The sequence below is a fragment of the Siphateles boraxobius genome, unplaced genomic scaffold, assembly GCF_051911475.1.
Source record: "Siphateles boraxobius isolate OS27281-9 unplaced genomic scaffold, OSU_SipBor_1 41, whole genome shotgun sequence".
Taxonomy (NCBI): domain Eukaryota; kingdom Metazoa; phylum Chordata; class Actinopteri; order Cypriniformes; family Leuciscidae; genus Siphateles; species Siphateles boraxobius.
The window spans coordinates 40,600,893-40,616,711 of record NW_027509042.1 but is presented as its reverse complement, the minus strand read 5'-3'; the positions used below and the strand labels follow the sequence as shown (position 1 = coordinate 40,616,711).

Genomic DNA, 15,819 nt, shown 5'->3' with positions numbered 1-15,819 from the left:
GTCATCTTGCGGAAGAGTTGAGTATTCCAGAGACTGCAGAAGCAGGTAAGTGGAGACCGTATTTTATATATAACCGTCCCGGTTGTAACACGACCAATTCCAGCAATCAGGTATAAGATAGGAGTCATGTGACAGTTTCAGTTTCGTCAGGCTTCCTTTACGATCGCACACGGAGGTTTTCAAGTCTGTTGCAATCTCTCATGCAGCTACAGTAGAAAATCAAATTCTGAGATTAGAAAGAAAAAAAACATAAGATAATATTTTGTTTAGTACTTCTACCGTTGTAGATAATGTTGTATGAGTTATATTAGGTCAAACTAGTTTCTAAAGTAAAGAATGGTGTAAGTTATCAACCTGCTAATTTCAAAGCACCATGCTAATTCAGCTATTTTTATTTAAACAATGGTGACAGTGGCGGGGTAGGTTGTAACACGTATTTTTAAAGTGTTGCAACCATCCCCATACATACAACTATGAAATTTTTTGTGATTTTAATAATTATACAGAATGCCTAGAACTCGGGTGAGAAAGACATATCGTGGAGTCGATGCCAGTCTTTTAAAAAGAGCAGCAGAGGAAGTTTGTTCTTGTCACCGTTTGTGACTTAAAATGCATTTCATTTGTTTGTTCTTGTCACCATTGTGACTGATAAAGAATGCATTTCATTTGTTCGTTCTGTGGAATGGGGGTAAGTGTTTATGTAATTTGCTTACACACACGCACACACACACACACACACACACACACACACACACACACACACACACACACACACACACACACACACACACACACACACACACGATTGTGCACATACAGACATGCACACACAAATGCACACATGTGCATGCACATACACACATACTATGCACATACACTCTCCATATTCACACATATTTTATTGTTGCAGCCATTCATTTAAAATAAAAATGTTGTTGTGGCATATGACTTGGAGTACCCTTATTTATTGTGCATTTTGTCTACCTGTTACAACTTACCCCAGTATGTGTTACAACCTACCCCAGTAGTGGGGTAGGTTGCAACAAATGACCATCTTGTATTCATGATCATCTCACAAAGTCTATGATATATTTGAAGAAATTTAAATTGTTGCCATTTGTAGTAGACAAATATGTGTACTTTGCCTAAAAGTTTCAGACGTGTAGCTAAAAAAAGAGGTAGTTTTAGGTGCTGAAGAAAAAAGTGTTACAACCGTCCCCGGTCTCCCCCTTGACTAAATTAACGGCTCCACTTGCACTAAAGAGGTGCTGAGCGATGTTAAAGGGGTCCTATTATGCCCTTTTACGAAGTCTAGATTTTGTTTTTGGGGTGTACTAGAATATGCTTTCAGCTTGATTGTTCAAAAAACACATTATTTCCACCATATTTTACATTATTACAGCACCTCTCTCCCTAGTTTGTAGGTCCCGACTCGAACGAACTTTGTTTCCTGGTTCGATGGAGGCCCTCCTTCCGAAATGTGCTGTGATGATTGGTTAGCTGGCTCAGTGTGATAACTTACCGCAATAATAACCAACTGCAAGCTCTACTCAGATGTAAATATTAATGATGATGTCAATTTCAATCCAATTCAAGCCTGATTCAGACTTAAGAATGTTAACAAACAAGAGGATCGTCCAGAACGGATTTTGCAAGCACGGATTTCACAGGACGTTTGTGGTAGCCTATGTTTTTTTTAAATACAATTCAGATACAAAGTTGTACACCATTTATCATGATACTTGTCGGAAGACTATGGTAATACAAACAGTAATACAAAAGTAAGAGCTTACAAAAGACACTTTCAACTCTAATGTTGGCTAGCAGGCAAATTGAGGCAAAGTTTTCGAGACAAAGTTTGTGTGGCAGGAAGAGCTGTCACTCGATCTGTCACCGCTAGGGGTCGCTGCCACTCGACCCGTCACCATTATATGCGCCTGCCACTCGACCAGTCACCGTTATATCCGCCTGCCACTCGACCAGTCACGTTATATGCGCCTGCCACTCGACCAGTCACCGTTATTTGCGCCTGCCACTCGACCTAAGTTGTGGCTGGCACAACGCTTAATAGGTGTCAAGACTCACGCTCCGGATTAAAATGGCGGAAAAAAATATAAAGTAAGGTGACAAATGGGTAAGCTAAATAAGACTATAAGTAAATGCATCCCGCATTTACTTATAGTCTTATTTAGCTTACCCATTTGTCACCTTACTTTATATTTTATGTCTAACTGACTATTTGATCGCATTAGTCGGAGTGTCTGCTAGTAGCTGTAGGGCAGGTGAAAAGCGTTTAGATAATGGTGAATATTGACCTATTGTGCATGCCGTTCTTGCCCACTAGCTACAGGGGATATGCGCTGCATTTTGTTTAAAAAAAACACCTTATATATTGTGTAAGGTCCTGAGGCAGGCACATATTCTGTGATGGATCCCGAGGCAGGCACATAGCCTATAACGGTGACTGGTCGAGTGGCAGGCGCATATAAAGGTGACTGGTCAAGTGGCAGCGGCCCCTAGCGGTGATGGGTCGAATGGGAGATTTCCCCCCTCTCCAAAGCTTTGCCCTTTGTTCAAATCGTAGCAACAACATAAAACTTATAATCGGACTGTTAAAAGAAAACGCAACTAGAAATAATAAGACTATGATCCCACAAACAACAGATTGTCCCGACAAAGTGGAAACCGCTCCATTTCAGCAGAAGCTTCTGTGCGTAGCCTGCATTGTACTGGTTCTGGAAGCTGTTCTCCATAAAATGTGCAGCACTAGGACAAACGTTGGAGTTATAATGTTCAGGAACAGTGTTTAAAATAAAATTTAACCACTCCTAAATTCGTCAAACAAATGAGTTTTGGAAACGGGGTGGACAAAAACAGCGTCTCTTTGGCAGAGCGACAACACTTTCTTCGCAGCTCAACCAGGCCTCGTCCCCTTTTTGGCATATTCCGTGGGCAGGAATTATTTAAATGAGTAACATCTTGTGACTTCACAAGATCCGGAAAAAAATGCGTTGTAGTCCAAACAAGTCGTTCGTTGTAGTATTTGTAAAGTGGATTCTGTTAAAAACAATTATCTACCGGTGGACTTTGAGCTTTATAACCTTGCAGATCTTTTTATACTCAAACCGCAATATTAAATACTAACTAAAGTTGAAAAAGTGAAAATCATATTAGGAGCCCTTCAACCGCTCTAGAACTCCCGCTAGCCACAGTATTACACAAGCCTCATCTTTCTATAACTCGAGGTGTTTTGGCGTAGCATGGTACTTTAACTTCTCAGGCAGAAGCAAAGCAAGCTCGCATCTGTTTTCAAACGCTTTGAGTTTTAAGCTCTAGCTCCATCCAGTGATGAAAGACGTTTGCGGTTTTCACTGTCGCCGTGCTTCTTTTTGCTCCTCTCGCTTTTTAGTCTCCTACTTATAGCCTACTTCTACATTGTTGACAGATGAGAAATGATGAACATTCCACGCCCTCTAAAATCACCTAGCTCATTTGGAGCTTCCGGTTTCCCGTATATGGACTGCCTACTGTGGAGTGTAAAATGATTGACAGCTACAATCATGACGGTTAAACAGCATAAAACGCTGTATCTCTTTTCAGAATGATTATTTTTTATGGTTTACAGATTCTAGTGCCATGATATATCGGCATGATATATCATGATGACAGCTATTTCAGGAAAATCTTTCAAAGAGCAGGATTTTCTACAATTCCATAAAAATTAGCTTAAAGCTAGGTTACTGAAAAATTAAGATCATCCCATAATTTACTCACCCTCAAGCCATCATAGGTGTATATAACTTTCTTCTTTAAACCAAACACAATCGGAATTATATATTTAAAAATATCCTGCCTCTTCCAAGCTTTATAATGAGTGATTTTGATCAGGCCATTAGATTTTGAAAGCCAAAAAATTGCATCCATCCATCATGAACGTAATCCATGCAGCTCCAGGGGCTTAATAATGCCTTCTGAAGTGAAGAGATGTGTTTTTTGTAAGACAAATATATATTTTCTTGCTTTTGTAATTGACCAAGCCATTTATCATTAAAAAGCACAAATACATTTTTTTTTTACGTATGCCTATGATTTGTATTCTTTATAGATGATTATGTTTAAGAGGAACATGAACATTTGCCTGTGTTCAGTGAGATGTGAAGTGTGAGAAGTATGAATGAATTCAGACAATTTGTTGCTTTGGCTCTGCCAAACAAATTGCTCCCCTGAGACAGGCTTTAAATTGATTTGGTTCTGAGAAAGGTTTGCTGACACAAATTACTAAACATCAACACAGTGAGAAATCAATGGGACATATGTTGCCTATTTAAGACTGGGAGTAAATTTTTAATGAACTCTTTAATATTTAATTATAACAGTCGGTTAAGGTGCTATACATTTAATCACATCATAAATTGTTCATTCCATACAAAAAAAAAAAACGGTATCTTATGCACATGGGACTATAATTCATTCCGATATATGACCCATGCTGCAGAAAGCAGTTATATTATATATGTCTTTATGTTTACAGAATATCATAAGAGGTAGTCATCCAGAAAGCAACAGCAGCTACAGTTTATGGCAGCATATATAAGGCAAAACATGCTCAAGCATCAGGCCACAAACTACTGAGAAATCAATGCAACATATATGGTCTGTATTATAAGATCAACGATCAGCAATGACTGTTTAATAAAAACATTACAGTTCCATTAAAACAGTCAATTAAAGGATAATATATAAAGCTACATATAAAAGCTACTCTATAAAGCTACATTTAAAGGGTATAAGCTTAAAGTATTCTATAAGAAAAACAGTCTCTTCTTGTGCATTCGATTGTACATTACTTCAAGGCTGTGCATGCTGCATCATGTAAACATTTTATATATGTATATATATATGTACACAGTGTAAGATGTGCCACAGTATCAAGTCAACCAGAAAGTATATGACAGTATAATGACATTGTGCATGTATTGAGCACTTGTGTTGGCATATGCAGATTTTGTCAAAATTTATTTTATTAAAAATGTGCTCGATTTAATAAAAACGATGGCTAATGAACATCTTGAGAAAAACACAATGATTATAAAATTTTGGCAATGTTCTTTTGTGACAGTTTTCCATGAGCACTGTTGTCACGGAATATTTTGGTTTAAAATAATAAAAGTCTGAATATTGGAGTAAATAATTTCCATAGTTCTGTTTATCTAAATAGGCATGCATTATATAAAGATTTAGTGAAAGTGTAATCTGGTTTTCCACTAAAAGTGCTGTACTGTATAATGTTAAAAAGAAAGCACACACAAAAATCATTTTCCTTCACAGAAGTCCTTCAGAGATTATAATTCAGTTCCATTGACAGCATTTGAAAACTTCAATTGTAAGTCATGGCACAGATGTTCTGAGGCACAAAGTCCTTGGCTTATTGGTCCCGCTTCAGAGAGGAATTCCCGCCGCTCAATCATGCTCTCTGCTCTCGTCTTTTGTCTTCAGAGAATGTAGTTTCTGCCTCCCGTGTTGGCTCTCCTGAAGGGTTGTGCTGCCAGATAGCAGGCTTATTGTGTAAGGTGAAAACCAGTCTCTTTCAAAAGCAGCAGTCATCTGCTCTACAATCGAGTCCTGCCCTTTATGCTGGTTCTCCGATTCCTGAATCACCAGACCGGCTCCTGCGTTTAAGGCAAACTCACTCCCAACCCAGTCCAGATTCCCTTTTTGAGAGAAAATTTGAATATATACACTGCCGTTCAAAAGTTTGGGGTCGGTAAGATTTTTAATGTTTTTAAAAGAAGTCTCTTCTGCTCACCAAGGCTGCATTTATTTGATTAAAAATACAAAACAAACCCAGTAATATTGTGAAATATTATTTCAATGTAAAACACTTGTTTTCTATGTGAATATATAGTAAAGTGTAATTTATTCATTTGATCAAAGCTGAATTTTCAGCATCATTACTCCAGTCTTCAGTGTCACATGATCCTTCAGAAATCATTCTAATATGATGGTTTGATGCTCAAGAAACATTTCTCATTATTATCAATGTTGAAAACAGTTCTGTTACGAGAGGTTCTCTCGTATTGCGTAAGTTAGATTACGCTACGGGAAAGATTCATCTTCTCGAGATATTGAAGCCAAAAAATTATCCTTAACTTTTGTATCCATTGTCAACGCAGTACAGCAGCTAGCAGACCTAGAGCAGGCTGTCTAGCGTGCTCATAGGCTGCCCTGCGGGAACTGCAGCAGCCTACCACTGAGCCCCACGTGACGTCACGTCCAATGAAGGGCGCTCGCGCCTTCACAGTGTCAAAGCCCGCCAGAATGGGCATGGCTTAGCGTATATAAGCAGGGCTCGTAGGCTGTATTCTCTAGAGGTGGGCGATACTGCAAAATTCTGTATCGATCCGATACCAAGTAAATAAACGGCCACTATCGCCGATATCAATACCGATACCAATACCGATACCAATACTTTTTAATTTTAAAAGTATGCACTTTAACTTACATGCACTTTCCTGTGCTAGAGCAGTGTGTCATGATTTATGAGGTGAATGCATCATTAATATGCTAAATCTGAATACGTTTTCATGACCACTAAATATTTTGTGATTTGTGCTCTCAACTCGCCTGTAATAAGTCAGTGACTTTTACCAAACTACCCTAATTATAGTAAATGCACTATTGTACACTTGCCATTTATTTGATCAAAAATACAGTAAAAACTGTAATATTATTACAATTTAACATGGGCTATTCTGTCATTTATTCCTGTGATTGTTGTGGCAGATTTAAGGGCTCTGGTTCAGGTCTGCAGATTTCAGAGTTCTCTAATTCAGGTTTCAGAGAAAATCTTTTAGAGTCGAAGTTCCAGGTCTCAGAAGAAGTAACTTTATTGAGCAATTCAACAAAGTGAGATGCCAGCTGGCCATCTGATTTTACAGTGGTTGACATTCAGGTCTTATACCTTTTTTTTATCGTTGGTACCCAATGAGCATCTGTATTATTATCCTTTTACACAATGGGCATCTGTATTAGTCTCCTATTACACAATGGGCATCTGTATTATTATTTGTTTTCTTCCTCGTAATCTCGCAACCATTAAAAACATCTCCCCCTAGACCTTCTCCTATTGGTGGAACATCTTACATTGTATATGTTTCTCTTTCAGTGCTTCCTAACACCTGCATCTCTACTACCGTACAAGTTTTTTGGATACTTTTCCATTCTCTTATACCTGTCCTCATATGCCCTGTCCTTACATGCCCTGTGACCTAGTTTTTCTGCTTGGCATTACAGCACTTAGACTTGTACATGAGACAGAAGAGATTCCCCAACATGATCAAAGCTGAATTTTCAGCATCATTACTCCATTCTTCATGATCCTTCATGATGAGAATTAATTTTAATATGCTGATTTGCTGCTCAAGAAACATTTCTTATTATTATCAATGTTGAAAACAGTTTAATGTTTTTGTGGAAACCAAATCATTTTGCATAAAATGTATCATGATGAACAAAGTTGAAAGAACAGCATTTATATGAAAAATATATTTTTTTTAACAGTGTAAAACCCTTGACTGTCACTTTGGATCAATTTAATGCATCGATCCTTGTTGAATAAAAATATTAATTTCATTAAACAAATCATACTGACGTCAACATTTTGAACCGTTATGTAAACTTTTAATTTGTTTATTGCGAAATAACTCCCGATTGTTTCTCTGTCATCTAAGCAAGGCTTCGTTTCCCAAACGCACTGAGACAGAAGCACCAGCAGCAAACGCTCTCTGTGATTGATTGGTTTCGCCTTGTATCCAGATGACTAGGAGAAATAGTTCTACCCTACACAATTATTCGCTTATTTTTAAACTTAGAAGCTTTTTTTACGCACTGAATTGCGTTCTAAATTAATAAAAATTACTGGTAAAAAAAAACACATTTGGATCGATATTTTTATGTGAGGATCGATCCTTTTCGATACCACGTCAGTATCGAAAGTATCGATACTTCAGGATCGATCCGCCCACCTCTATATTCTCTGATTTTTCATCTCTTCAGCAAAGCTCTCCACATCGCTGGATCTAGAGAGAAGATCTAGAGAAGATCATCGCTGGATCTAGATAGCCGCCGTCGAGGAAGCGACAAGCCAGCTTAGGACAGCGCCTGAAGAAGCCGGCCGTCTTCGCCACCTTCAGCCATCCGTGCGAGCTACGCTATCCGGCGACGTATCCTTTCTTGCTAAACTTACTGTCTAAAAGAGCAGCGAGTGTCTATTTCAAGATGCCTCGCACTTCCTGCGGCCCGTGCAGAACCCCGCTCAGTGACGGAGACCGCCATGTGATCTGCGCTCTCTGCCTGGGCCAGGAACACGCAGCTCTGCCCTCTCGGGGTTTGTGAGCTCAGCGACGCACTTCCGATGTCGACCCTGCGGGCTCGGCTCGAAGTGTTCAACCCTCAAGCGGTCACTCCGCCCTTTGCAGGACCGCGCAAAGATGCGCCGTTCTCAAAGGCCGCCGGTGGCCACAGCGACGCGCTCGCAGGACTCCCTCCCTCGAGCCTCGCTCTCGTCTTTCCCGCCTCCCCTCACAGACGCGCAGCTGCCGCTCACGAGCCGCACTGCTGTCGTTTCTGATGCAAACGCTCGCCGGAATGACTCCTTCGAGCATCTATCTCTCCTCCCACCTCCCGGACTCGCAGCCGCCGGTTCCCGCCCGCGCTGCCGCGCCTCAGGGGACGAGGCGCTTGATATGGATGAGGACGCGCCGCTGACAGCTGTTCTAACCGCGGCTAGCTTTCTTTACGTTACAAGAAAGCTATCCCATCCCGCATGCGTCAACGGCAAAATAAGGAAAGAGTGTGTTAGTCCCGCCGAGGCCGGACTATCCCCCATTTCTCAAACATTTCTCAGCTCCTCTTAATTCGAGCGGCTGGTGATGTCAATATTGCAGCATGAGCCTGTTATATAACACGCACGCCTGCAAACAACAACCGACACACAGGAACTGTGATGACTCTCTCTTTATCTGCTCGAACTAACAGAAACTGATGTGGTTTCCCCCTGTGGCTCAGTGGCTAAACCCACAGCTTTCAGGCCAGAGACCCGTGTTCGTTCCCGGCTCTCGCAGCAGATAAAAATTTTAGACAGTTCTGAGATCGCGGCCAGCTTTCTAACGTACAGAAAGCGAACGCGCCCTCCCGTGCGCCCCGTGCGCGTGCGCCACCGGCGAAATGAGGAAAGAGTGTGTTTTTAGTCCCGCCGAGGCCGGACTATCGCCCATTTCCCAAACATTTCTCAGCTCCTCTTAATTTGAGCGGCTGGTAATGTCAATATTGCAGCATGAGCCTGTTATATAACACGCACGCCTGCAAACAAACGCCGACACACAGAAACTGTGATGACGCTCTCTTTATCTGCTCGCGCTAACTGAAGCTGATGTCATTCCCCCCTGTGGCTCAGTGGCGAAATCCACAGCTTTCGCGCCAGAGACCCGTGTTTGCTTCCGCAGCAGATAAAAAATGATGCGGCTCTCCTCAGCGAGCTGCCGTATTCAGATCCGGCTCTCGCCGATGGTGTTTTTAGTGTAGAAAAGGTGCCCACACCTCAGTGTTCACCCCTACACACAAGCACAACACTTCCCGTGTCACTCAAAGAGCCCACTCCCATAAAGCGGTAAATAGGCGCTCGAGTGTTAAACGTAGGAAATGTGTCCACGAGTCCGTGCCCACGCCTACTTTCTGCACGCTCTTTCACACGGCCATTAAAACTCATATCAGTCAGAATATAAACCTAAGTCCTGTGCCCGCCCACGAGCGTTCACGCTTACTAACACACATCTCTCCCCAAGCGCTGCCCGCGCATTCCAGAGTTGTCACAAAACGCCGCCCATCACGGCGTCACATATAACTGTAAGTCTTTTGCCTGCTCACACTTACTTATGAACACTCTGCTCAAAGCGCAGCGTGCGTCACAGAGTTATCATAAAACGATCCCCATCCAAGCGATCAGGACGTCAAATATGTATGTAAGTTTCGTGCCCGCTCACAAGCGTTCACGCTTACTAATAAACACTTTGCCCAAAGCGCCTTGCGCGCGTCTCAGGGCTATCATAAAACGCTCCCCATCCAAAGCGATCGGGATGTCAAAGTTATGTGTAAGTCTTGTGCCCGCACAAAAGCGCTCACGCTAACTAATAAACACTCTGCCCAAGGCTCCGCTCGCTGACCACAAAGTGATAAAGGGCGCTTCCCATTCACGGAAATCGGGACGCCTCTTATGTATCAGCCTGTCATGGCTGTCAGCGAGCTGCCGCTTGCAAGCACCGAGGGCGCGCGTGCCGCGCCCACACATCCGGTTCAGTTCTCGACCCCGCAGAGCGTGGCGATCAGAACCTGGAGACCATTCGCCCCCTAGCTACATATATAAAAGCATGGGAAGCCATTCCAGGGGTGTCAGAATAGGTGCTGAGCACAATAAGGCACAGCTATTCGCTACAGTTCGCTCGCCGTCCTCCGCACTTTCAAGCACGGACCGCGAGAGCTGTGAATGCAGAAGTAACACATCTACTTCGCGCAGACATAGCGAAGCTGCTGTGCAAAGGGGCCATAGAATTGGTACCGCCTTCTCTGAGCGAGTTAGGCTTCTATAGCCTTTATTTTCTCGTACGCAAGAAGGACGGAGCCCTCAGACCCATCTTAGATCTGAGATGTTTGAACGAGGTGCTTATGAAAAGACTGTTCAAAGTGTTTACAACCAGAAAAATCCTCGCACACGTTCGCCCGAGGGACTGGTATATTTCTCTCAATCTGAAAGATGCCTATTTCCAGATTCAGATAATACCCCGTAACAGGCCATTCTTGAGATTCACCTTCGACGGTCAGGTTTATCAATACTCCGTCCTGCCGTTCGGCCTGTCCCTGGCACCCCGTACATTTGCGAAGTGCATGGACGCAGCTCTCGCCCCCTTGAGAAATCAGGGTTTGCGAATTATGAACTATCTGGACGACTGGCTGATTTGGCACAGTCAGAGACAAAACTGCTATCTCACAGAACTGTGATCCTCAGTCACATGGAGAGCTTGGGTCTCACGGTCAACTGGACCAAGAGCTCATTACTGCCCAGTCAGTCAATTTCCTTTCTAGGAATAGAACGGGACTCTGTGGCCATGACGGCTCGTTTATCGACACAGCGCGCGGGCCGTGTTCGACACCTAGCCGCGTCTTTCCAGAAGGGCAGCATCATTCCTCTGAAGTCATTCCAGAGGATGCTGGGCTGTATGGTCTCAGCTGCAGCAGTGCTTCAGCTGGGCTTACTGCGCATGCACCCGCTTCAACGCTGGCTCAATGCTCGTGCGTTTCGCCGAGCTTGGGCTGCAGGCTGCGAACGAATCAGAGTGACTCAGACCTGTATTACGGCTCTGCAGCCCTGGTTAACAGCCGGCTGGTATCAGTGATGATGGGAGCGGTCTCGTACTGAAAGCTCATCTCGACAGATGCGTCCAACTCAGGTTGGGGTGCGCTCTTCGAGGGCAGACCGGTCTTTGGCCTGTGGTCAGACCAGGAGAAGCTCCTTCACATAAACTGTCTGGAAATGTTAGCGGTCGAGAACGCGCTGAAGCGCTTCCTCCCGCTCATACAGGACCACCATGTTCTAGTCTGATCAGACAACATGTCAGTGGTTTCCTACATGAACCGTCAGGGCGGCGTCGGATCCAGGAACCTCTGCGATCTGACAGAGCACTTCCTCACGTGGTCTCAGCATCACCTGTGCTCGCTGAGAGCTGCACATGTCCCAGGCCACCTGAATGACGGCCCAGATAAACTATCCAGGGACAACGTTCCCCCAGGGGAATGGTGCCTGCACCCCCAAACGGTCCAGAAATGATGGCGCCAAAGCGGGAGTCGACCTATTTGCGTCAAAAGACAACGCTCACTGCCCAATGCTCTTTTCGAAGAATGAGGACGCGCTGGCCCAAGTCTGGCCCAGCCGCCCTCTGTATGCCTTCCCTCCAATCTCTGCTACCGCAGGTAAGCAAGAGGATAAGGGAAACGCGCCACTCGGTGCTCCTCATAGCCCCGCGTTGAGAGAATCAGATTTGGTTGCCGGAGCTGACGTGTCACTGACAGCCCCGTGGCCGATTCCGGTGAGAACGGATCTCCTCTCAGAAGCTCGCGGCTCGATCTGGCATCCCCATCCAGAGCGCTGGTCTCTGCACGCATGGGTAATCAATGGGTACCCGTTGCCCTGCCAGAAGGAGTGATGAACACGATCACGCAGTTTAGAGCTCCCTCTACTAGAAAGCTTCACACGTCTAAATGGTCAGTGTTCTCCAAATGGTGCACTGACAAAAACCTGGACCCACGGGCGTGTGGGATCTCGCGGCTGCTCAGTTTCCTACAAGAGCTGTTGGATAAGGGGAGGTCCCCATCCACACTCAAAGTCTATGTGGCGGCCGTTGCAGCGTTCGCTGAGTCGACGCGCGGCCGGTCGCTAAGGAAAAATGAGCTTGCAAAAGCTCATCAAAGCCTATCCAGATGGATTGTGGCTACTCTCACCTATACTAGCTCTTCTGGTTGAGCGGCACTATTGGGTATGTGCTATATGCTTATACAGACCGGCGACGCCGCTCTGTATTCCCTATGAGTGCTTATGTACAAGTGCTGGCCCGCGTTGCTGACCACCTTATTTCCCATTTATTTGGGTTCCCTGGAAAGCCCTGGGACTCATTGTGGATGCTTGGCGCGCACGGCGTTGACAAAGGGTTCCCGTAGCGTAAGCTAACTTACGCAATACGAGTGAACCTCTCGTAAGAGAACGTATCGGTTACCTAACGTAACCTCGGTTCTCTCTAGAAGAGGGAACGAGTATTGCGTAACCTGCCGTGCTTGCGCCACAAGCGTTTTTGTTCTGGCGGGCTTTGACACTGTGAAGGTGCGAGCGCCCTTCATTGGACGTGACGTCACGTCGGGCTCAGTGGTAGGCTGCTGCAGTTCCCGCAGGGCAGCCTATGAGCACGCTAGACAGCCTGCTCTAGGTCTGCTAGCTGCTGCACTGCGTTGACAATGGATACAAAAATTAAGAATAATTTTTTGGCTTCAATATCTCGAGAAGATGAATCTTTCCCGTAGCGTAAGCTAACTTACGCAATACTCGTTCCTTCTTCTAGAGAGAGCCGAGGTTACGTTAGGTAACCGATACGTTATTTACATTTTTATTTCAGGATTCTTTGATGAATGGAGAGTTCAAAAGAACAGCATTTATCTGAAATAGAATCTTTTGTAAAAATCTTATAAACACTACCGTGAAATAGAATCTTTTAAACACTACCGTTCAAAACTTTGGGGTCAGTAAGAATTTTTATTTTATTTTTTTGGGGAAATAAATAAAATAAATCAATACTTTTATTCATCAAGGAGGAATTAAACTGATCAAAAATGACAGTAGAGACATTTATAACATTACAAAAGATTCTATTTCAAATAAATGCTGTAGTTTTTAACTTTCTGTTCATCAAAGAATCCTAAAAAAAATGGTACACAACTGTTTTCAACATTGATAATAATGAAAAATGTTTCTTGAGCATCAAATCTGCAGTAATGATGCTGAAAATTCAGCTTTGATCACAGGAATAAATTACACTTTACTATATATTCACATAGAAAACAGCTGTTTTACAATGAAATAATATTTCACAATATTACTGGGTTGGTTTTGTATTTTTAATCAAATAAATGCAGCCTTGGTGAGCAGAATAGACTTCTTTTAAAAACAACGACCCCAAACTTTTGAACGCTAAACTAAACATACTAAAACAAACTTTTAAAATGCATAATAGATCCTCACACTACATCTGTTAACATGACTTAATGCACAGCATTAACAGAACTATGAACAATTGTGTTTTTATGCACTAACATTAACAAAGATTATAAAATGCAGTAAAATACATATTGTTCATTGTTACTTCATCTTAGCTAGTTGATTCATTAAGTCATGTTAACAAATGAGACTTAACTGTTTTTTGTGTGTGTTTTTTTGCCCATTTGCACTATTGTTATTTTACTCTACTTATTTTATTTTACTTATTTTGTACTGCTTTGGCAATGTAATTTTTTTGTCCGTTTATGTCATGCCAGTAAACCACAATCAATTTAGTGTGTGTGTGTGTGTGGTGTGTGTGTGTGTGTGTGTGTGTGTGTGTGTGTGTGTGTGTGTGTGTGTGTGTGTGTGTGTGTGTGTGTGTGTGTGTGTGTGAGAGAGAGAGCGAGAGCGAGAGCGAGAGCGAGAGAGAGCGAGAGAGAGAGAGAGAGAGCTTTACCAATGTATATTGCGTTGTCTGTCACCATAAATTTATTCTCATTTATCCTGTGTTGAAATCCTCCCATCTGCTCCTTGCCTCTGTAAAATCTCTGATTCCAAACAAACACAAACATATATATATAAAATACAACCTATTGTAAAAATAGGATTAAATATATGTTTGGGTGTGTGTGCGCGTATATCAACAAATCAATAAAGGATATTGTTTCCTCACCACCTCTATAGAGCAGACTGGCAGTCCTGTGCAAAGAGCCTGCATTGATGTCATAAAGTTAAAGGTCAGCGGATGTGTACGTGTCCACAGACCGATTAAGAGACGAACTTTGACCTCTCTCAGTACTGCAGCCTCCCGCAGCATCTCATCTATTGGCGACCAGTATCTGAACCAAAAAAAATAATAAAAGTGATAAATCTCCAAATTAAAAATTGTCCATTTATAAATAGATCTAAAGAGTTACACTTCAAAACATCTATTCTTAGTATCCTAGAAAGACAAGCTTTCAAGACAAATTCACTTGAGAAGGAAAAACAAGACCGATTTTCAAAGAACCTATCTTGAATATTTAGATACACAAATTTATTTTTTTAGACATTATTTAAATAATTAATATTTTTTTTTAAATAGAGCAAGACTTGATTCAGGAAACTTGTAAAAATGGGTAGATGTGAAAAAAAAAGCATAAATTGCATGCTTAAGGAATATCTTATCTTCACACAACACAAAAAGTTTTAGTGATTTTACAAATAATTTCAATGTCTTTTATTTTGAAATGTGTATTGCCTTAAAGTGGTCATTTGATGCGTTTTTATGTCTTCCTTTTTCTTTAGTGGTTTTTTATGCTTTATTTCCAAAGAATAGCATGTACACTTTCATATTACATCAAAATAACATATCATATGCTTAACAATACAATAGAAATGACAAAAAAAGAAAGAAAGGGAACAGAGAGGGTACATATATTGTTGAATAAGCATAAATAGATACTTTTTATAAGAAAATGTTAAATGAAGAGCATGTAGCAGTTATTTTCATTGCTTTGGTATTTTGGGTTTTTTCCTCTTTGTCGCAATCTCTGTTCGAAATCTGCAATTGCAGTTATTCGCGGAATTATCAACTTTACGTGGGTTGTGCCTCAGAACAGGACTGCGCGGATGAATCCAATGTTTTGAGGAGAATGTGTGTCTGTCAGTCGCCGTGCCGGTGTGGATACTGTCATTCGGAATCACAGATTCTACTTTTTGGAAGTATGACCAACATAATAATTTTCACTGGAAAATGTCATCTGAACAAGTAACATCTACTTTTGTTCTGACCAACTAGGGGAAAACAGCATTGCAGTAAATCGCACTGATTAAATATAATGTTCGCTTCACTTATCATATCACGTCAAACCGTGCAAAGTATACTGTCCTTGTTTTCGCATGGGCCTGGTTGGAGTCTCTTTTTTTGTGAGATACTCCGAAGTCTTTTGCATTTTTCAACGGGTGAATCTCCAGTTGTCACT

The 15,819-nt window shown here is 42.3% G+C and overlaps 1 protein-coding gene across 2 annotated transcripts in view; it reads right to left on the bottom strand.

Annotated features, from left to right (window-relative positions):
- Window positions 1-4,316: 4,316 nt before the first annotated feature.
- Window positions 4,317-15,819, bottom strand: part of pld5 (phospholipase D family member 5) — a 58,696-nt gene continuing 47,193 nt past the window's right edge. For both annotated transcript variants that reach the window (XM_077199714.1, XM_077199715.1), the window contains exons 8-10: window positions 14,529-14,694; window positions 14,313-14,403; window positions 4,317-5,711 (exon numbers count right to left, since the gene is read on the bottom strand). In XM_077199714.1, the coding sequence (XP_077055829.1) occupies window positions 5,461-5,711; window positions 14,313-14,403; window positions 14,529-14,694 (508 nt within the window). In that variant the 3' untranslated portion in view covers window positions 4,317-5,460. The remainder of the gene's footprint in view (window positions 5,712-14,312; window positions 14,404-14,528; window positions 14,695-15,819) is intronic.